General features: G+C 47.4%; 1 protein-coding gene across 4 annotated transcripts; it reads right to left on the bottom strand.

Moving 5' to 3' along the window:
* Nucleotides 1–29: 29 nt before the first annotated feature.
* amotl2a (angiomotin like 2a) lies at nt 30–21,557 on the bottom strand. 4 transcript variants are annotated; one of them, XM_039000719.1, is made up of 10 exons: nt 21,306–21,557; nt 18,947–19,968; nt 18,613–18,781; nt 12,924–13,068; nt 12,242–12,334; nt 7,771–8,024; nt 7,151–7,437; nt 6,893–6,989; nt 6,484–6,844; nt 30–909 (listed from the first exon to the last, which is right to left on the bottom strand). In XM_039000719.1, the coding sequence occupies exons 2-10, from the start codon at nt 19,888–19,890 to the stop codon at nt 662–664; spliced, it is 2,598 nt and encodes an 865-aa protein (XP_038856647.1). In that variant the 5' UTR covers nt 19,891–19,968; nt 21,306–21,557; the 3' UTR covers nt 30–661. The 4 variants fall into 4 exon arrangements, with proteins under 4 accessions (XP_038856647.1, XP_038856648.1, XP_038856646.1 ...); XM_039000720.1 differs by having other exon boundaries at nt 31–909; nt 6,484–6,989; nt 18,947–19,391; nt 19,494–19,968; XM_039000718.1 differs by having other exon boundaries at nt 31–909; nt 6,484–6,989.
* Between the last annotated feature and the right edge of the window lie 253 nt (nt 21,558–21,810).

The raw sequence follows: 21,810 nt of genomic DNA, 5'->3' as shown, positions 1-21,810 counted from the left end.
TGACAACGGGATCAAATCAAGCCGTAATGTTTGTCAAGACAATCAAGCCGTAATGTTTGTCAAGACAATCAAGCCGTGGTGTTTGACAAGACAATCAAGCCGTGGTGTTTGACAAGACAATCAAGCCATGATGTTTGTCAAGACAATCAAGCCGTAATGTTTGTCAAGACAATCAAGCCGTAATGTTTGTCAAGACAATCAAGCCGTGGTGTTTGACAAGACAATCAAGCCGTGGTGTTTGACAAGACAATCAAGCCGTGATGTTTGACAATACAATCAAGACGTAATGTCCGCTACTTGGGCAACTACCAGCCTTGACTAAACCGTGACTCTAGCCAACACACACAGACACATGCTGTAACTCTGGCTGGTATGAATGAATAAGTCCACTACGTCCCCTCTCTGAGCCTTTAAGGGTGCCATTTGGGATGCAGGCTGTCTGCTGTGACCCTGGGTTCTGGTTACACTTCAACCAGCACAGATAAAAAGGGACTTTTATTATTGCATCATCGTGTAAAGCCTGTGTTCTGTTGTAATTCCACTATACATGTCATTTTCTCTGTATTGTATGTGACTGAAATAGGTGTCCGTGCTCATTTTTGGGTCCCGGTACTGTTTCTACACACACACAACAAACATTTTCAGAATATGAGACAGTTGGCTACACACCGGAGGCAGGTGTCGAGGTCGAGGAAGCCTCAGCGGGTGCTAGCATGCTGGTGGGATCCACTGTAAGATCCGTCTCCTGGGCTAGGACATCACGGTCACACTGGGTGCTGCAGTCCCTGCTCTGGGGCTTGGACAGGAACAACAGGGCGGGCAGGGCCAATGGGGCGCAGGGGTGTTGGTGGGGTGGCAGGGAGAGAGGAGACATTGCAGCAACCGTCTGGTCATCAGAGAGGCTCCACCCTACAAGCACAGACAACAAGAGGAAGTTGGTTAATGACTGGATCACAGACAATAAGAGGAAGTTGGTTTAATGACTGGATCACAGACAACAAGAGGAAGTTGGTTAATTACCGGATCAACCAAGTACGCACGCACGCTCAAACATCTACTCTGTCAGCTTCCCTGCCACATCTATCCTAGAGCGGCTATCTCGGAGTGGGGAGATTATTACAGAAAAATGTCATCATCTACTTGAGGAAGGTCCCTCACCGGGATCTTTCCCCAACAGTAGTTATTTTAGGAAGTGTAACATTCTGCCTGGCGACACTACGCACTTAACAGCCGCCAGTTGTCTCTTGAGATAATAACATGGGCTGTTTAAGATCTGACATTCCTCCAGGCGTTATGACCTGTGACCCCTCCCCCCCCTCAGAACACTCAAAAGAAGAAGACAGCGATGTCATAATTCGACAGATTCTTCAGGGAGGAGCTACACTGACTGTACAAGACATTAAGAACACCTGCTCTTTTCATGACATAGACTGACCAGGTTAATCCAGGTGAAAGCTATGACCCCTTATTCATGTCACTTGTTAAATCCACTTCAATCAGTGTAGATGAAGGATGTCAAACTCATTCCACGGAGGGCCGAGTGTCTGCGGGGTTTTGGTTATTCTATTTTAATTAAGACATAGACAACCAGGTGAGGGGGGTTCCTTAATGAGACCTAGACAACCAGGTGAGAGGAGTTCCTTACTGAGACAACCAGGTGAGGTGAGTTCCTTACTGAGATCTAGACAACCAGGTGAGGGGAGTTCCTTACTGAGACCACCAGGTGAGGGGAGTTCCTTACTGAGACCTAGACAACCAGGTGAGGGGAGTTCCTTACTGAGACCTAGACAACCAGGTGAGGGGGGTTCCTTACTGAGACCTAGACAACCAGGTGAGGGGAGTTCCTTACTGAGACCTAGACAAACCAGGTGAGGGGAGTTCCTTACTGAGACCTAGACAACCAGGTGAGGAGAGTTCCTTACTGAGATCTAGACAACCAGGTGAGGAGAGTTCTTACTGAGACCTAGACAACCAGGTGAGGAGAGTTCCTACTGAGACCTAGACAACCAGGTGAGGGGAGTTCCTTACTGAGACCTAGACAACCAGGTGAGGGGAGTTCCTACTGAGACCTAGACAACCAGGTGAGAGGAGGTCTACATGAGACCTAGACAACCAGGTGAGGGGAGTTCCTTACTGAGACAACCAGGTGAGGGGAGTTCCTTACTGAGACCTAGACAACCAGGTGAGGGGAGGTCCTTACTGAGACCTTGACAACCAGGTGAGGAGAGTTCCTTACTGAGACCTAGACAACCAGGTGAGGGGAGTTCCTTACTGAGACCTAGACGACCAGGTGAGGGGAGTTCCTTACTGAGACCTAGACAACCAGGTGAGGGGAGTTCCTTACTGAGACCTAGACAACCAGGTGAGGGGAGTTCCTTACTGAGACTAGACAACCAGGTGAGGAGAGTTCCTTACTGAGACCTAGACAACAGGTGAGGAGAGTCCTTACTGAGACCTAGACGACCAGGTGAGGGGAGTTCCTTACTGAGACCTAGACAACCAGGTGAGGGGAGTTCCTACTGAGACCTAGACAACCAGGTGAGGAGAGTTCCTTACTGAGACCTAGACAACCAGGTGAGGGGGTTCCTTACTGAGACCTAGACAAACAGGTGAGGAGAGTTCCTTACTGAGAACTAGACAACCAGGTGAGAGGAGTTCCTACTGAGACCTAGACAACCAGGTGAGGGGAGTTCCTTACTGAGACCTAGACAACCAGGTGAGAGGAGATCCTTACTGAGACCTTGACAACCAGGTGAGGGGGGTTCCTTACTGAGACCTAGACAACCAGGTGAGAGGAGTTCCTTACTGAGACCTAGACAACCAGGTGAGAGGAGGTCCTTACTGAGACCTAGACAACCAGGTGAGGGGAGTTCCTTACTGAGACAACCAGGTGAGGGGAGTTCCTTACTGAGACCTAGACAACCAGGTGAGGGGAGTTCCTTACTGAGACCTAGACAACAGGTGAGAGGAGTCCTTACTGAGACCTATACAACCAGGGAGGGGGGTTCTTACTGAGACAGACAACAGGTGAGGGGAGTTCTTACTGAGACCTAGACAAACAGGTGAGGGGAGGTTCCTTACTGAGACAACCAGGTGAGGGGAGTTCCTTACTGGACCTAGACAACCAGGTGAGGGGTTCCTTACTGAGACCTAGACAACCAGGTGAGGGGAGTTCCTTACTGAGACTAGACAACCAGGTGAGGAGAGTTCCTTACTGAGACCTAGACAACCAGGTGAGAGGAGTTCCTTACTAAGACCTAGACAACCAGGTGAGGGGAGTTCCTTACTGAGACAACCAGGTGAGGGGAGTTCCTTACTGAGACCTAGACAACCAGGTGAGGGGAGTTCCTTACTGAGACCTAGACAACCAGGTGAAGGGAGTTCCTTATTGAGACTTAGACAACCAGGTGAGGGGAGTTCCTTACTGAGACCTAGACAACCAGGTGAGGAGAGTTCCTTACTGAGACCTAGACAACCAGGTGAGGGTCCTAGACAACCAGGTGAGGGTCCTTACTGAGACAACCAGGTGAGGGGAGTTCCTTACTGAGACCTAGACAACCAGGTGAGGAGAGTTCCTTACTGAAACCTAGACAACCAGGTGAGGGGAGTTCCGTACTGAAACCTAGACAACCAGGTGAGGGGAGTTCCGTACTGAGACCTAGACAACCAGGTGAGGGGAGTTCCTTACTAAGACCTAGACAACCAGGTGAGGGGAGTTCCTTACTGAGACCTAGACGACCAGGTGAGGGGAGTTCCTTACTGAGACCTAGACGACCAGGTGAGGGGAGTTCCTTACTGTGACCTAGACAACCAGGTGAGGGGAGTTCCTTACTGTGACCTAGACAACCAGATGAGGGGAGTTCCTTCCTGAGACCTAGACAACCAGGTGAGGGGAGTTCCTTACTGAGACCTAGACAACCAGGTGAGGAGAGTTCCTTACTGAGACAACCAGGTGAGGGGAGTTCCTTACTGAGACCTAGACAACCAGGTGAGGGGAGTTCCTTCCTGAGACCTAGACAACCAGGTGAGGGGAGTTCCTTACTGAGACCTAGACAACCAGGTGATGGGAGTTCCTTACTGAGACAACCAGGTGAGGGGAGTTCCTTACTGAGACCTAGACAACCAGGTGAGGGGAGTTCCTTACTGAGACCTATACAACCAGGTGAGAGGAGTTCCTTACTAAGACCTAGACAACCAGGTGAGGGGGGTTATTTATTAATTAGTGACCTTAATTCATCAATCATGTACAAGGATGGAGCGAAAACCCGCAGACGCTCGGCCCTCTGGGGAATGAGATTGACACGTGGTGTAGATGAAGGGGAGGAGGTTAAAGAAGGATTTTTAAGCCTTGAGGTAATTGAGACATGGATTTCTATTACAGCATATTGGATGACAGTCCATTCATATTCCATTCACCCAGTTCAACGTAACATCCATAGGTTTAGGCTACTACATGACACTCACATTTTCCCCTAAACCATCATGAGGTTGCTACAACCTAGCCTACGAATGAAAGTTTACAACGTCGGTCGAGTGAATTTTGAGTAATCAAGGTGACAGACAACGACACATGGAGAGGCAGTGACACATCCAATAACACCTTGCACATTCTTGCCTGCATCTAGCTGATCTAGGATGTAATCATTAGTTCAACAGTCACAAACGAGTGTTTCTATTGGACAAATTCAGGTATATTTATCCCTGTTTTGTTACGTTTGCTAACGCATTGAATACACCCCTGATCACACGCAAACACAGTTCACTTTCATACCAGACATATTAAAACAGCTCGTTGTATAATTCCTACTCTCATCTATCTACGTTCTCTCCTCATATCACCTTTTCCCCTCGCTTGTGGATTACAGTGCACAACAGATCAGCTGTCTTGTGACCAGGCAAAAAAAAAAAAACATTCCAAGCCAAACCTTCATATCATAACTGCTAACCGCTAGACATAACCTAGATCGTTTGTCAGTCATAGTCAACATAGTTACTAGAATGAACGTGTCATAGTCAACATAGTTACTAGAATGAACGTGTCATAGTCAACATAGTTACTAGAATGAACGTGTCATAGTCAACATAGTTACTAGAATTAACGTGTCATAGTCAACATAGTTACTAGAATGAACGTGTCATAGTCAACATAGTTACTAGAATGAACGTGTCATAGTCAACATAGTTACTAGAATGAACGTGTCATAGTCAACATAGTTACTAGAATGAACGTGTCATAGTCAACATAGTTACTAGAATGAACGTGTCATAGTCAACATAGTTACTAGAATGAACGTGTCATAGTCAACATAGTTACTAGAATGAACGTGTCAGTAAACCCGCTACGATCCTGCAGTACAGTGTAGTCAGCAGCAAGCAGTTTAGCAGTTACACCGGCGGGCCCCGGTGGCAGTACATTAATAAAACTAAAAGCGTACCTTGACTTGGAAGAGTTACCAGTGTTGGATAGACATAGCCAGTTAGCTAACATAGCATCCCTCTCTGTTTGACCTGGGTGTTTAAGTAGGCTAAACTAGCTAGCTGCATTTCACACCAGCTAAGTAAGTGAAAGTGAAAAAATATACACTATGATAGCTAGTTCTCTCTCTCTCTCCCTCTCTCTTGCTTCTCATTAATTTTGGAAGAAATTAAATGTTCTAAATTGTTTAACTATTGTCTTTCTCTCTCTTTCAGTCATCTACTCACCATATTTTATGCACTGCAGTGCTAGCTAGCTGTCGCTTACGCTTTCAGTACTAGATTAATTCTCTGATCCTTTGATTGGGTGGACAACATGTCAGTTCATTCTACAAGAGCTCTGATAGGTTGGAGGATGTCCTCTGGAAGTTGTCATAATTACCTTGTGAGTCTATAGAATGGGGTGAGAACCATGAGCCTCCTAGGTTTTGTATTGAAGTCAATGTACCCAGAGGAGGACGGAAGCTAGCTGTCCTCCGGCTACACCATGGTGCTACCCTACAGAGTGCTGCTGAGGCTCCTGTAGTGTGTTTTAATACATTATTTGATGACGTGAATATATTTAGTATAGTTTTATCTAAAAAGGATAACTTTTATAATGTTTCAATATTAAAACATTTCAGAAATTCACTGAAGAGGATGGTCCTCCCCTTCCACCTCTGAGGAGCCTCCACTGCCATAGTCCCTACATAGTAGACAACTTTTGACCAGAGCCCTAAGTAGAGCTCTAATTAGAGCACTAGGTAGAGCCCTAAATAAAGCCCTAAATAGAGCCCCAAGTAGACCCCTAATTAGAGCCCTAATTAGAGCACTAGGTAGAGCCCTAAATAAAGCCCTAAATAGAGCCCCAAGTAGACCCCTAATTAGAGGACTAAGTAGAGCACTAAGTAGGGCACTAAGTAGAGCACTAAGTAGAGCCCTAAGAAGAGCCCTGAGTAGAGCACTATAGGATACCATTTTGGACCCAGACTTAGCGTTTGACTTGTGACCCCGGGCCCTAGAGCTCACCTTTCCCCCGGGTGGGTTGCTCCACTGGGCCATCAGTGTTGATGGAGGGGATGGACCTGGCAGGGCGGAGGTCCTGCTGCTCGGTGCTGATGGAGGGGACGGACCTGGCAGGACGGAGGGCCTGCTGCTCTGTGCTGATGGAGGGGACGGACCTGGCTGGACGGAGGTAATGCTGCTCGGTGCTGATGGAGGGGACAGACCAGGCTGGACGGAGGGCCTGCTGCTCGGTGCTGATGGAGGGGACGGACCTGGCTGGACAGAGGTAATGCTGCTCGGTGCTGATGGAGGGAACGGACCTGGCTGGACGGAGGGCCTGCTGCTCGGTGCTGATGGAGGGGACGGACCTGGCTGGACGGAGGGCCTGCTGCTCGGTGCTGATGGAGGGGACGGACCTGGCTGGACGGAGGGCCTGCTGCTCTAGCCTGTTCTGTTCCCGTCCAGACCGCTGCTGTAACACCCTGATCACTGCATCCTTCTCCAGGAGCTGGGAGTGTAGAGCTCGAACCCTACACACACACACACACACACACACACAACGATTGCATATGAAGTCAGTCAGATCACTATGTTGATCTACCTGTGAGTTCTATCTGAACCTAGGTCAGACCAACTGGCGTTACTGTATCGCCTTCAGTGAGCAGGAAGTTATTAAAAGCAGAAATTGTACCTGTTCTCCATCTCCTGATGTCTGTGGCTGGTGGGCAGGTGGTCGTTGAAGCTGTTGTTGGGTGAGTGTTTGATGATGCTGCTGTCTCTCTGAGCTGCGGCGGTCGCGGCTGCGTCCATAGCGAACTGCCTCATGGTGCTCTCCTCCAGGTACTTCTGTTCCCAGTGTGTGATGTCAGCCTCCAGAGCCAGGATCCTCTCTTCTCTCTCAGCCAGCTGCTGCTGTACAGACACCATGGAGCTCACAGCAGAGGGCAGGGAGCCAGGACCGCTAGCTGTGCTGTGGGACTGACACCATGGAAGGAAATTGATATATATATATTTTTTTTTAAACAAACATGGCGTTGTTTTGTTTTGTAAGACTATGTTAACTGTACAGACTTAGGGGTTGTCAAATATTACGTGTCAATGTGGATCAGAAGGTTTCATTTTATATACCAATGCTGTTCAATTCTGGTCCTGGAGGGCCAAAACACTTCAGGCTTTAGTTTCTACCTGCTAGTTAATTCCACCCAGCTGGTGTCCCAGGTCTAAATAAGTCCCTGATTAGAAGGAGAGGAGGAGAGGCCCTCCAGGACCGACATTGAACAGCCTGCACCACGTGTCTCCTCTCCTGCTCACCTGTGCTGATCGGAGGCTCTTCAGCTCCTGCTCCAGCCTGGTCCTCAGCCTCAGTTCCAGGGCTTCTCTCTTCTCACAGGCTGCCTGTAGCTGGCCCAGGGAACTCTGCAGCCGCTTTACCTTCTCTACGTACGCCCTCTTCCTCCTAAGCTCCTCCTCCAGGGCCAGGTTACGGGCCTGTGCCGACCCCAGGGCCTGCTCCAGAACCTCCCCGGAACCACGCAGACGCTGCACCTCCCGCTGCTGTTCCTCATCTGAGATAGAGAGAGAGAGAGAGAGAGAGATACAGAGAGACAGAGCCAGAGAGAGACAGAGAGAGAGAGAGAGAGAGAGAGAGAGAGGGTCTGGTTGAATATGTTCAGGTGAGAAGGGCTGCTTCAGACATTATGAAGCTTACCGCAGTTCCCCCAGAACAGTTGAGTCCGTCACGTCGTGTTTTTGTTTGTAAAATTACACAACGGGAGAAAGAGGGAGCAGGGGATTCCAGCTCTTGTATTGACAGGGGTCATGTTTTATATTGAATGTCACGTGTGTTTTTTTTGCTTCAGTAGAGTGATCAAGGATGACAACTATAGTTTTCCTTGACAGAAAAATCCATTAGTGCAACACATTCAGACAGGAAAAAAGCTTCATTTTCACCAGATGCCAACCAAAGTGTAATGCTATTTGGCTGCCAGCCACACAACTAAATGAGCTTACAATGAAAAAGCAATGTATTTCTTGCAAATAACTAAGCACGGCCATCAATTTTTAGGTAAACACTTTTTCGGCCCACCAACTGACATTTTCACAGTCAAAATAGGAGCATTCCTCAGAGGGTAATCATTGCTCCTGGAGACCAACAGACAAGGGTAGTGTCAGGTTCTGGCCAGGATTGTTCAGGTTTTGGTCACTAGATGCCCCCATTGCCCCTTTTTGAACCTTTTGTTTTTCCCTTGTTCTAGTTATTGTTTTCACCTGTGCCTCATTTCCTTGTAGGTATTTAAACCCTTAGTGTTCCTCAGTTCTTTGCTCTGTGTTTATATGTTAGCACCCAGCCCCAGCCATGCTGTGAACATTTATTTCTCTAGTTGGATTTTCCTGAGGTACTCTGGTTTTGTTCTTGTTTATTTTTGATTATTCTTTTGAGGTTTGTTTTTCCCTGCTGTTCTTACCACTTTGTGGATTTTCATTGTATCTTGGAGGATATTCATTTTTTCTCTTGGCATTACTTTTGACGTTGTGGATTTATAGTTTTTGCCTGAAGATCTTTTTCCTTTATTAAACCACCGTCTCTAGTATTGCTGTGTCTGCCTCATCTTCTGGGTTCTGCCGACTATTAGTGACTGTTTCTCACACCGGGTCCTGACAGGTAGTGTTCAACCTGAACGTTATTCTGTTCCATAACTGCTGACAAAGGACCACTTGAAGCTGATTTAAACGTCATTCCCTAACACAATACCAAGTTCACTAAATAATAGTTGTGAAGCTTTACCACAACAACTATTGCCAGGGCAGATGATGAAAATGTGAGAGTAAACCTGACGTCATATACTGGAGGTAAAGAAATGCCCAAAGATGGAGACATATCTATGTGTGTTGTGAGTGGGGAATCGAAGCCCTGCATTAGTTGCCCATGAGGAAGGTGAGGGAGCTCGGCAGCTCAACAGCTATGCAGCCTTGTGCAGCAGAGGGAGGAGGGAGGCATTCCGGAACAGCCTGACATAGCAGAATACATTCCAGGAATCTAGGCCGCATTTACTGTGGAAGGATGTGAATAATGGCTGGCGTTCAAGTGCCAAGGCCGACTCTGTTTAGCAGGCCGGGGAGGGAGGCAGGACCTGAGAGCAGGGAAAACCCCGCTAGCCTGCCTGCCCTCTGACCTCAGACCACAGACTACATTAATGTGGAAGAAATATCAGACACAGTGTAGGAGAACTATGTGCCTGCAAGAGAATGCCAGGGTATTTCACAACGCTCTGTGATTTGTAAAAACAACCCTTGCGAACAGATCTGAAAACACTCTCTCTTGTCCAGTGCCCTGCTCTCTCTGTAGAGAAAATCTTACTCATGCGATTATTTTCTATTTTACCTTTATTTAACTAGGCAAGTCAGTTAAAAACAAATTGTTATTTACGATGACGGTTTAGGAACAGTGGGTTAACTGGTCTAGGAACAGTGGGTTAACTGGTCTAGGAACGGTGGGTTAACTGGTCTAGGAACGGTGGGTTAACTGGTCTAGGAACGGTGGGTTAACTGGTCTAGGAACAGTGGGTTAACTGGTCTAGGAACGGTGGGTTAACTGGTCTAGGAACGGTGGGTTAACTGGTCTAGGAACGGTGGGTTAACTGGTCTAGGAACGGTGGGTTAACTGGTCTAGGAACAGTGGGTTAACTGGTCTAGGAACAGTGGGTTAACTGGTCTAGGAACGGTGGGTTAACTGGTCTAGGAACGGTGGGTTAACTGGTCTAGGAACGGTGGGTTAACTGGTCTAGGAACGGTGGGTTAACTGGTCTAGGAACGGTGGGTTAACTGGTCTAGGAACAGTGGGTTAACTGGTCTAGGAACAGTGGGTTAACTGGTCTAGGAACGGTGGGTTAACTGGTCTAGGAACAGTGGGTTAACTGGTCTAGGAACAGTGGGTTAACTGGTCTAGGAACAGTGGGTTAACTGGTCTAGGAACAGTGGGTTAACTGGTCTAGGAACGGTGGGTTAACTGGTCTAGGAACAGTGGGTTAACTGGTCTAGGAACAGTGGATTAACTGGTCTAGGAACAGTGGGTTAACTGGTCTAGGAACAGTGGGTTAACTGGTCTAGGAACAGTGGGTTAATTGGTCTAGGAACGGTGGGTTAACTGGTCTAGGAACAGTGGGTTAACTGGTCTAGGAACAGTGGGTTAACTGGTCTAGGAACGGTGGGTTAACTGGTCTAGGAACGGTGGGTTAACTGGTCTAGGAACGGTGGGTTAACTGGTCTAGGAACGGTGGGTTAACTGGTCTAGGAACAGTGGGTTAATTGGTCTAGGAACAGTGGGTTAACTGGTCTAGGAACAGTGGGTTAACTGGTCTAGGAACAGTGGGTTAACTGGTCTAGGAACAGTGGGTTAACTGGTCTAGGAACAGTGGGTTAACTGGTCTAGGAACAGTGGGTTAACTGGTCTAGGAACAGTGGGTTAACTGGTCTAGGAACAGTGGGTTAACTGGTCTAGGAACGGTGGGTTAACTGGTCTAGGAACAGTGGGTTAACTGGTCTAGGAACAGTGGATTAACTGGTCTAGGAACAGTGGGTTAACTGGTCTAGGAACAGTGGGTTAACTGGTCTAGGAACAGTGGGTTAATTGGTCTAGGAACAGTGGGTTAACTGGTCTAGGAACAGTGGGTTAACTGGTCTAGGAACAGTGGGTTAACTGGTCTAGGAACGGTGGGTTAACTGGTCTAGGAACGGTGGGTTAACTGGTCTAGGAACAGTGGGTTAATTGGTCTAGGAACAGTGGGTTAACTGGTCTAGGAACAGTGGGTTAACTGGTCTAGGAACAGTGGGTTAACTGGTCTAGGAACAGTGGGTTAACTGGTCTAGGAACAGTGGGTTAACTGGTCTAGGAACGGTGGGTTAACTGGTCTAGGAACGGTGGGTTAACTGGTCTAGGAACAGTGGGTTAACTGGTCTAGGAACAGTGGGTTAACTGGTCTAGGAACAGTGGGTTAACTGGTCTAGGAACGGTGGGTTAACTGGTCTAGGAACAGTGGGTTAACTGGTCTAGGAACGGTGGGTTAACTGGTCTAGGAACAGTGGGTTAACTGGTCTAGGAACAGTGGGTTAATTGGTCTAGGAACAGTGGGTTAACTGGTCTAGGAACAGTGGGTTAACTGGTCTAGGAACGGTGGGTTAACTGGTCTAGGAACGGTGGGTTAACTGGTCTAGGAACAGTGGGTTAACTGGTCTAGGAACAGTGGGTTAACTGGTCTAGGAACAGTGGGTTAACTGGTCTAGGAACGGTGGGTTAACTGGTCTAGGAACGGTGGGTTAACTGGTCTAGGAACGGTGGGTTAACTGGTCTAGGAACGGTGGGTTAACTGGTCTAGGAACAGTGGGTTAACTGGTCTAGGAACAGTGGGTTAACTGGTCTAGGAACGGTGGGTTAACTGGTCTAGGAACGGTGGGTTAACTGGTCTAGGAACGGTGGGTTAACTGGTCTAGGAACAGTGGGTTAACTGGTCTAGGAACAGTGGGTTAACTGGTCTAGGAACAGTGGGTTAACTGGTCTAGGAACAGTGGGTTAACTGGTCTAGGAACAGTGGGTTAACTGCCTTGTTCAGGGGCAGAACGACAGATTTTTTTTAACCTTGTCAGCTCGGGGGATTTGATCTTGCAACCTTTCGGTTAACTAGTCCAACGCCACTAGGCTACGCGGCCGCCCCGATTATAAAGAGTACGTAACAAGAAGTGCTTCCTCATGTCTCTCTCAACATGTTGGCATCTGATCTCTACTTACTTTGTTCCAGGAGTTTGGTGAAGACCTGCTGTTTCTTGTCTGCCGATTCCTCCTCCTTGACGACTTGCTGTTTGGTAACGGTGTCCAGACGATCTACAGGTGGAAGAGAGAGGGAGGGAACTTGATTAGGATCTATTTGTACTCGTTGGAAGGGGAGACCCACACTTAAAGCCCTACAGACTCTTGCTGTAGGTTACTAGCTTTCCTGCAGTCAAATCACCAAATTGCCTTCTTGTGGCCTCATGGATGGAATGTTATTAATGGGTTTTTAAAATAATTTTATCATTAATTAACTTTTAAAAAATTATAATTTTAACCTGCCCCAAAAATACAGTTTTTCTATGTCAAACGATTTTGTTATATTTCAGTCTTCTGTGATGTATATAACGTGTAATATTGGGATGCAAACTCAAAATGTGATACATGTCATCTCTATATCTGACATGGTACAGGTGTCTTCTATTAAACCCATAACCACGTGTGTGAGGTGTGTACGCTTGTTTCAAAGTAGATTTTTGTTTAAGAAAGAAACACTCTGTGTGACTCTGATTTAGCCCACTGCAGTCTTTTAGTTTTGCTTTATTTAACCTTTATTTATGCAAGTAAGTCCATCAAAAAACAGATTGATTATTTGAAATGACTAGCTGTGCTAGCATTAGCATCTAGCTGCTGGTAGCCTTACCTCTGAGGTCTCTGTTGAAGTCGTGTAGTCTCTTGATCTCTGACTCCAGTTTGTTCCTCATGGTTTTCTCCAGGGTCTCTCTCTTGGCTGAGCCCTTCATCAGGGTCTCGTAGGCCTCAGATATCCTCTGGATCTCTACTTCCAGCTGGACGGAAACACAAGAGGAGGACACTGTCAGTCTGAGGGTCTCTAGCTTAAAACCCAGCTCATCCCCAACAGTGGTCACTTTTTGAGGGGGGGGGGGGGGGGGGGGGGGGCAGTCCTCAGAGGTGGAAACACAAAAGTCGACATTGGAAAAGTGACAATAAAACACTGGTGAAAAGTCAGACAGTGGAAAAGTGACAATTAACAAAACTATTTGAGGGGTCATTTACAATCAAGGAATCAATGGTCTCACAAGACTGGGATACTGAATGAATGAATGAGACATGTGGAGGAGGAGCAGGGGGAGGTGGAGGAGCAGGGGGAGGAAGAGGAACAGGTGGTGGAGGAGCAGGAGGTGGAGGAGCAGGAGGGGGAGGAGGTGGAGGAGCAGGAGGGGGAGGAGGTGGAGGAGCAGGAGGTGGAGGAGCAGGAGGTGGAGGAGCAGGGGGTGGAGGAGCAGGGGGTGGAGGAGCAAGGGGTGGAGGAGCAGGAGGTGGAGGAGCAGGAGGTGGAGGAGCAGGGGGGGGGAGGTGGAGGAGCAGGAGGGGGAGGAGCAGGAGGGGGAGGAGGTGGAGGAGCAGGAGGTGGAGGAGCAGGAGGTGGAGGAGCAGGGGGTGGAGGAGCAGGAGGTGGAGGAGCAGGAGGTGGAGGAGCAGGAGGGGGAGGAGCAGGGGGGGGAGGAGCAGGAGGTGGAGGAGCAGGGGGTGGAGGAGCAGGAGGTGGAGGAGCAGGAGGGGGAGGAGCAGGAGGTGGAGGAGCAGGAGGTGGAGGAGCAGGGGGTGGAGGAGCAGGAGGTGGAGGAGCAGGGGGTGGAGGAGCAGGAGGTGGAGGAGCAGGAGGGGGAGGAGCAGGAGGGGGAGGAGGTGGAGGAGCAGGAGAGGGAGGAGCAGGAGGTGGAGGAGCAGGAGGGGGAGGAAGAGGAACAGGTGGTGGAGGAGCAGGAGGGGGAGGAGGTGGAGGAGCAGGAGGTGGAGGAGCAGGAGGTGGAGGAGCAGGAGGGGGAGGAGCAGGAGGTGGAGGAGCAGGAGGTGGAGGAGCAGGAGGGGGAGGAGCAGGAGGGGGAGGAGCAGGAGGTGGAGGAGCAGGTTGTAGAGGAGCAGGCCTATATGCATGTCTCTGTCACTAAAATAACCTGTAAACATGTCTCTGTCACTAAAATAACCTGTAAACATGTCTCTGTCACTAAAATAACCTGTAAACATGTCTCTGTCTGTCACTAAAATAACCTGTAAACATGTCTCTGTCTGTCACTAAAATAACCTGTAAACATGTCTCTGTCACTAAAATAACCTGTAAACATGTCTCTGTCACAAAAATAACCTGTAAACATGTCTCTGTCTGTCACTAAAATAACCTGTAAACATGTCTCTGTCTGTCACTAAAATAACCTGTAAACATGTCTCTGTCACTAAAATAACCTGTAAACATGTCTCTGTCACTAAAATAACCTGTAAACATGTCTCTGTCACTAAAATAACCTGTAAACATGTCTCTGTCTGTCACTAATATAACCTGTAAACATGTCTCTGTCTGTCACTAATATAACCTGTAAACATGTCTCTGTCTGTCACTAAAATAACCTGTAAACATGTCTCTGTCACTAAAATAACCTGTAAACATGTCTCTGTCACTAAAATAACCTGTAAACATGTCTCTGTCTGTCACTAAAATAACCTGTAAACATGTCTCTGTCACTAAAATAACCTGTAAACATGTCTCTGTCTGTCACTAAAATAACCTGTAAACATGTCTCTGTCTGTCACTAAAATAACCTGTAAACATGTCTCTGTCACTAATATAACCTGTAAACATGTCTCTGTCTGTCACTAAAATAACCTGTAAACATGTCTCTGTCTGTCACTAATATAACCTGTAAACATGTCTCTGTCTGTCACTAAAATAACCTGTAAACATGTCTCTGTCTGTCACTAATATAACCTGTAAACATGTCTCTGTCACTAAAATAACCTGTAAACATGTCTCTGTCACTAAAATAACCTGTAAACATGTCTCTGTCACTAAAATAACCTGTAAACATGTCTCTGTCTGTCACTAATATAACCTGTAAACATGTCTCTGTCTGTCACTAAAATAACCTGTAAACATGTCTCTGTCTGTCACTAATATAACCTGTAAACATGTCTCTGTCTGTCACTAAAATAACCTGTAAACATGTCTTTGTCACTAAAATAACCTGTAAACATGTCTCTGTCTGTCACTAAAATAACCTGTAAACATGTCTCTGTCTGTCACTAAAATAACCTGTAAACATGTCTCTGTCACTAAAATAACCTGTAAACATGTCTCTGTCTGTCACTAAAATAACCTGTAAACATGTCTCTGTCACTAAAATAACCTGTAAACATGTCTCTGTCACAAAAATAACCTGTAAACATGTCTCTGTCTGTCACTAAAATAACCTGTAAACATGTCTCTGTCTGTCACTAAAATAACCTGTAAACATGTCTCTGTCACTAAAATAACCTGTAAACATGTCTCTGTCACTAAAATAACCTGTAAACATGTCTCTGTCACTAAAAGTACCTGTGTACATGTCTCTGTCACTAAAATAACCAGTAAACATGTCTCTGTCACTAAAAGTACCTGTGTACATGTCTCTGTCACTAAAATAACCTGTAAACATGTCTCTGTCACTAAAAGTACCTGTGTACATGTCTCTGTCACTAGAAATGAATGTCCCTCTGATCCATCCACGGTGCACATTCCTGCTACAGCACAGCTAGAGGGCTAATCTCACTGATATGCAGCAATGGCAAACACACACACACACAAACGCACACACGGTTTATACTTCTCTACCCACCTCTACCACCTTTGTCAACAGGGGCTTAGAGATAAACCTATTAATGCTTATATAATCAAATTATAGTTTACTCATAACTATTATTGTCACTAAACTATATTACAAGCAGATAGGCTGCTATGAACAGGACGCAGGTCTATCAAGGGTACTAGGAGCTTGACCACGTTGTTTTGGACCAACTCTCTCGCTATCTCTCTCAGAACAATCTTCATGACCCTAACCTCTTGGATTGCATCCTACTTGGCAGGTCGCTCTTACCAGGTGATGTGGAGAGAAATCTGTGTCTGCACCATGTACTCTCACTACTGGTGTCCCCCAGGGCTCAATTCTAGGACCTCTCCACTTCTGTCTATAAACCAAGTCACTCATCATATCCTCACATGGTCTCTCCTATCGTTGCTATGAGGATGGCCCTCTCCTCTTCTCTCTATACACAAAGGCACTCGGCTCTGAAATATCATCACATGGTCTCTCCTATCGTTGCTATGCGGATGACACCCAACTACATTTCTCCCTTCCCTCTTCTGACACGCAGATGGTGACATGCATCTTTGCGTGTCTGGCAGGTGTCTATAAGCTTGGACGTTGGCCCACTACCTCAAGCTCAACCTTGACAAGACAGAGCTGCTCTTTCTCCTGGGGAAGGCCTGCCCGCTCAGACCTCTCCATCACGGCTGACAACTCCACGGTGTCCCCCTCCTAGAGTGCAAAGAACCTTGGCGTGACCCTGGACAACACCCTGTCGTTCTCTGCAAATATCAAAGCAGGGATTAGCTCCTGTAGGTTCATGCTCTACAACATCCGTAGAGTACGACCCTACCTCCCACAGGAAGCATTGACTAGCTCCTGTAGGTTCATGCTCTACAACATCCGTAGAGTACGACCCTACCTCCCACAGGAAGCATTGACTAGCTCCTGTAGGTTCATGCTCTACAACATCCGTAGAGTACGACCCTACCTCCCACAGGAAGCATTGACTAGCTCCTGTAGGTTCATGCTCTACAACATCCGTAGAGTACGACCCTACCTCCCACAGGAAGCATTGACTAGCTCCTGTAGGTTCATGCTCTACAACATCCGTAGAGTACGACCCTACCTCACACAGGAAGTGGCGCAGATCCTACTCCAGGCACTTGTCCTCTCCCGTCTGGACTACTCCATCCCACTGATGGGCTGGGCTCCCTGCTTGTGCCATTAAACCCCTGCAACTTATCCAGAACGCTGCAGCCTTCCTGGTTTTCAATCTTCCCAAGTTCTTCCATGTCACCCCCGCTTCTCCACACACTCCAATGGCTTCCAGTTGAAGCTTACATCCACTACAAGACCATGGTGCTTACCTACGGAACAGGAAGAGGAACTGCCCCTCCCTACCTTCAGGCTATGCTCAAACCCTACACCCCAACCCGAGCACTCTGTTCTGCCACATCTGGTCTCTTGGCCCTCCCACCCCTAAAGGAGGGCAGCTCCCACTCAGCCCAGTCCAAGCTCTTCTCTGTCCTGGCATCCCAATGGTGGAACCAGCTTACGTCTGAAGCTAGGACAGCAGAGTCCCTGCCCATCTTCCTAAAACATCTGAAACCATACCTCTTCAATAAGTATCTTACATAATCCCACAGCACCCACCCTTCACCCCCGCCTCACCCCTCACCCTTCACCCCCGCCTCACCCCTCACCCCCGCCTCACCCTTCACCCCCGCCTCACCCTTCACCCCCGCCTCACCCTTCACCCCCGCCTCACCCCCGCCTCACCCCCGCCTCACCCCCGCCTCACCCTTCACCCCCGCCTCACCCCTCACCCCCGCCTCACCCCTCACCCCCACCTCACCCTTCACCCCCGCCTCACCCTTCACCCCCGCCTCACCCCTCACCCCCGCCTCACCCCTCACCCCCTCCCCTTTCAAGCTCTGACTTTGCTGATAGTTGCTTTATTGAAGAAAAGTGTCCTTACTATGACTGTGATATGTGGTTGTCCCACATAGCTATCTGTAGATGAATGTACTGACTATGACTGTGATATGTGGTTGTCCCACATAGCTATCTTATTGAGATAAATGCACTAACTGTAAGTCACTCTGGATAACAGCGTCTGCTAAATGACTAAAATAATGTCAAAATGAGTGATCTCTCTCTCTACAGGTGACGAGTCTAGCTGCCCCTGTGATCTTTTTAAACACTGACCACTTAACGAACAGTATAATGAAAGGGTCATAAAGACAGCAGGAACAGAGTGACTCAAGCGTCAAACCTAAAGGGGAAATTAGATGGTTGGAATGCTTTGTTTCACACTGATCACAAGGACTTACTGAGTTTCTACTCGGGAAACCCCTTAAATTACTAAAATGTACATGTTAAATATGAATTAGAATGACTGTATAAGTTAAATGGGGCGGCAGGTAGCCTAGTGGTTAGAGTGTAGGGACGGCAGGTAACCTAGTGGTTAGAGTGTAGGGACGGCAGGTAGCCTAGTGGTTAGAGCGTTGGGCCAGTAACCCGAAACCGAAAGGTTGCTAGATCGAATCCCCGAGCTGACAAGGTAAAAATATGTCATTTCGCCCCTGAACAAGACATTTATTGTTCCCCGGTAGGCTGTCATTGTAAATAATAATTTGTTCTTAACTGACTTGCCTAGTTAAATCAAAATAAATCAAATAAATCAAAATAAATATATATAGAAAGACCTCAACGATGCATTCCAAAAGGAATGAGTCTCCTCTCTCTCACCTTCTGAAGTCTGGCAGCCTTCTCGCTGTACCCCTTCAACTCTTTCCTTAGTCTCTCATTCTCCCTCAACAGGTCCATTTGGGCAGTGTCGTTGTGAGTACTGGGGTTGCTGTGGCTCATGTGGACACTGTGTCGAACCAGTTCAGCCTGGGGCTGGGAAGGTACGTACCTGGGGAGAGGAGAGGGACTCATTAGTATGAAACGGTATCGTTCACAAAATCTTGGTTGTAAACACATAGGGTCACTGGGATATAAGCTATATTCATCCCATATAGAAAACAGGGTGTCATTACTGGTCTGGCACCCATAATTGGTATATGTGTGTCATATTTACCTGTTCTGTGATTGGAATGAGGGAGGAGGGTCCTGGTGGTAGTGTCCGTGTGTCTCCTGTGAGTGGCTGAGCATGTATCCAGGAGGCTTGACCAGGAAGGGGTAGTCTGGGGGAGGTCCCCTCTGATCAGGGTACTGGAGAAACTCTGTCCCCTGGTGTTCAACAGGCCCAGAGTGGCCATTAGACAGTTGAGGGTAACTGTGAGAGGAGCTGAGAGGCTGAATGTCTCCACATGATCTCTCCAGGGAGAGCTGCATGAGACGCTCACTGAGGCTCCGGGCGTGCTTCCGTTTCAGGTCCCAGTGGACATCTCCCTGGTGATCCGTCATCTCAGGTCTCAGACCAAGCTGAGGCTGACCCTGCTGGGCCCCTACCGAGGCCAGGTACTTCCGTTTCAGGTCCCAGTGGACATCTCCCTGGTGATCCGTCATCTCAGGTCTCAGACCAAGCTGAGGCTGACCCTGCTGGGCCCCTACCGAGGCCAGGTACTTTCGTTTCAGGTCCCAGTGGACATCTCCCTGGTGATCCGTCATCTCAGGTCTCAGACCAAGCTGAGGCTGACCCTGCTGGGCCCCTACCGAGGCCAGGTACTGAGAGTGGGCCTTGGCCTCCTCATAGGTGGGCAACTCCTCTCCGTGTCTGTGGAGCTGGTAGAGGTGACACACAGAGTCACTCTCACAGTGGTTGTAGTCTCCCTTGTACTCCTGTCCCTGGGGGTCCTGTCTGGTGGACATGTGGATGAACTGGGACTCTTCCTGGGTCAGGCTCTCCAGGGAGGAGCGGGGTGATCCGGTACCGCCTCCTCCGCTGCTGTTGCTGCCTCCACGCAGGGCCTGCTGCTGGATGGCCAGAAGGGTACTGGTGTCTGTGGAGTTCCTGTAACGGAGGTGCTCCTGGATTAGACGGTGCAGGACCGTGCCAGAAGGCTCCTCAGCAGTTCTCATCTCAGTCAATCAGAGAATAAATAAGTGAAGGGGTGTGTTGAAGAGATGGATGTTTTGGTTTCTTAATAAACCACAGATCTATATAGAGGAGCAATGAGAGAATTAGCTCAATCAAGTAACTAGCTAATACATTTGGTAGCATTTGACATAAAGCCTTATAATGCCGTTATAATTAAGACTTTTTTATTTAACGTGGCAAGTCAGTTAAGAACAAATTCTTATTTTACAATGACGGCCTACCGGGGAACAGTGGGTTAACTGCCTTGTTCAGGGGGCAGAACGACAGATTTTTTTTTAACCTTGTCAGCTCGGGGGATTCAATCTCGCAACCTTCCGGTTACTGGTCGAACGCTCTAACTACTAGACTACCTGCCGCCCCTCCACTCTAACCACTAGACTACCTGCCGCCCCTCCACTCTAACCACTAGACTACCTGCCGCCCCTATACCCATAGTAACACCAAAGTTATAATATTTATAATATATTTACTATAAATACAACCCCTGCAACATTCCCCTCTGGGTTTTTGCTGTTCATTAATAAAAGTATAAGCTTCTAAGTACAATATACTCAGTATAGATTCGACCCGCATTCAGTTCAGGGTAGTCTATTATAATGAAGTAGCATTTACTTCAGCATGTAGATGCAAGCATACCACACACTGTAAACTATAGCATAGGCCTATATTAGCTTGTCAAGCCATATTACTAGGTATTATTTTGATAAAAAATAATAAATGCCAAAACCCTGAAGTATTGAAGGAAAAAAATGATATGTTTATTTTAGTTATTGGATATCATTATATTGAGGCATGTCCTGCTGCAAGCTACACAGTTTCCTTTCAGATTACATTAAATTGCCTGATTTGTCCTGTTTTTTGTGGGGGGGGGGGGTTTACAAATTATTTGGTCTTTCCAAGACGTGCACAGAGATCAAATGTAGGCCACACATTCATTGAGGCTTTGTTGAAAGACAAAATGTATGTTTACTCTACAATCTAAACACTGTGGATAATACATGCCTACTGTATACATGGGCCTAAATACTATAAACTCTATAGTCAGCATACATAGCCTGAGTAGAGCACAGGCTAGACTTTCACATATCTGATAACATTCCAGTCTCAACTAGGAAAATAAAACATATAGCCCAATAAAACAATTTAAACTCACTGTCAATAAAGTGCAGATACAGTCTCAGACTTGATCACAGACCAAAGCCGACTTCCCAACATTTAAATAAAAGTATAAAATATATGTAATGAGGAATTAAAAGACAAATATTAGAACATTATTATAACAAATCAAGTTTAAAGGAACAACCCCGAATGTTCGCCTATAACACTACTTTGAAAGACCTATCCACCATGCGTAAAAGCAACTCATTCCAAAAAAACAGCTAAATTAAATTCTTACCAATTTACATTCTCACCACGGAAGCACGTTGTTCACGACGTATATTATTTATATTTCTTGCTGACGAAAAAATAATCCTAATAAAATTTAGTGGAACTGCAAATGATGTAGAGTATTTGTTGCTCTGAGAGAGAGAGCGAGCGAGAGAGAGAGCGCGCTGCTAAGGTGTGCGTCTGAGAAGATCTCACAACAGACTGAGCCGTGCGAGAGATCGCGCTGCTATTAAATAACTGAGGGCCGATTGTTCGCTGAGACTGGAATGGTTGGAATGAGAGAACTCCCGAGCCCCCCAGGGATGAAAAGCAGAACCGCAGAGCGCAGAGCGCAAAGTGCACAGAGGGAAAAGGGGGCAGGGCAAGTACAATCGGAAACTGCCGAGCAGAACGGAGCGGAGCAGCACCGTGCACATAGCAGAGAGACATCTGCCTGTGTATTGTAAAGCGTTTTTGTTGTTGTTAGCAGTTGGGGAGATGGAGTCATTAGCTACATGGCATGCTGTGACTAG

This window comes from Salvelinus namaycush, chromosome 9 (assembly GCF_016432855.1).
Source record: "Salvelinus namaycush isolate Seneca chromosome 9, SaNama_1.0, whole genome shotgun sequence".
Lineage (NCBI taxonomy): Eukaryota > Metazoa > Chordata > Actinopteri > Salmoniformes > Salmonidae > Salvelinus > Salvelinus namaycush.
Note: the sequence above shows the minus strand (reverse complement) of the source record. Positions and strands in the feature narration are given on the sequence as shown.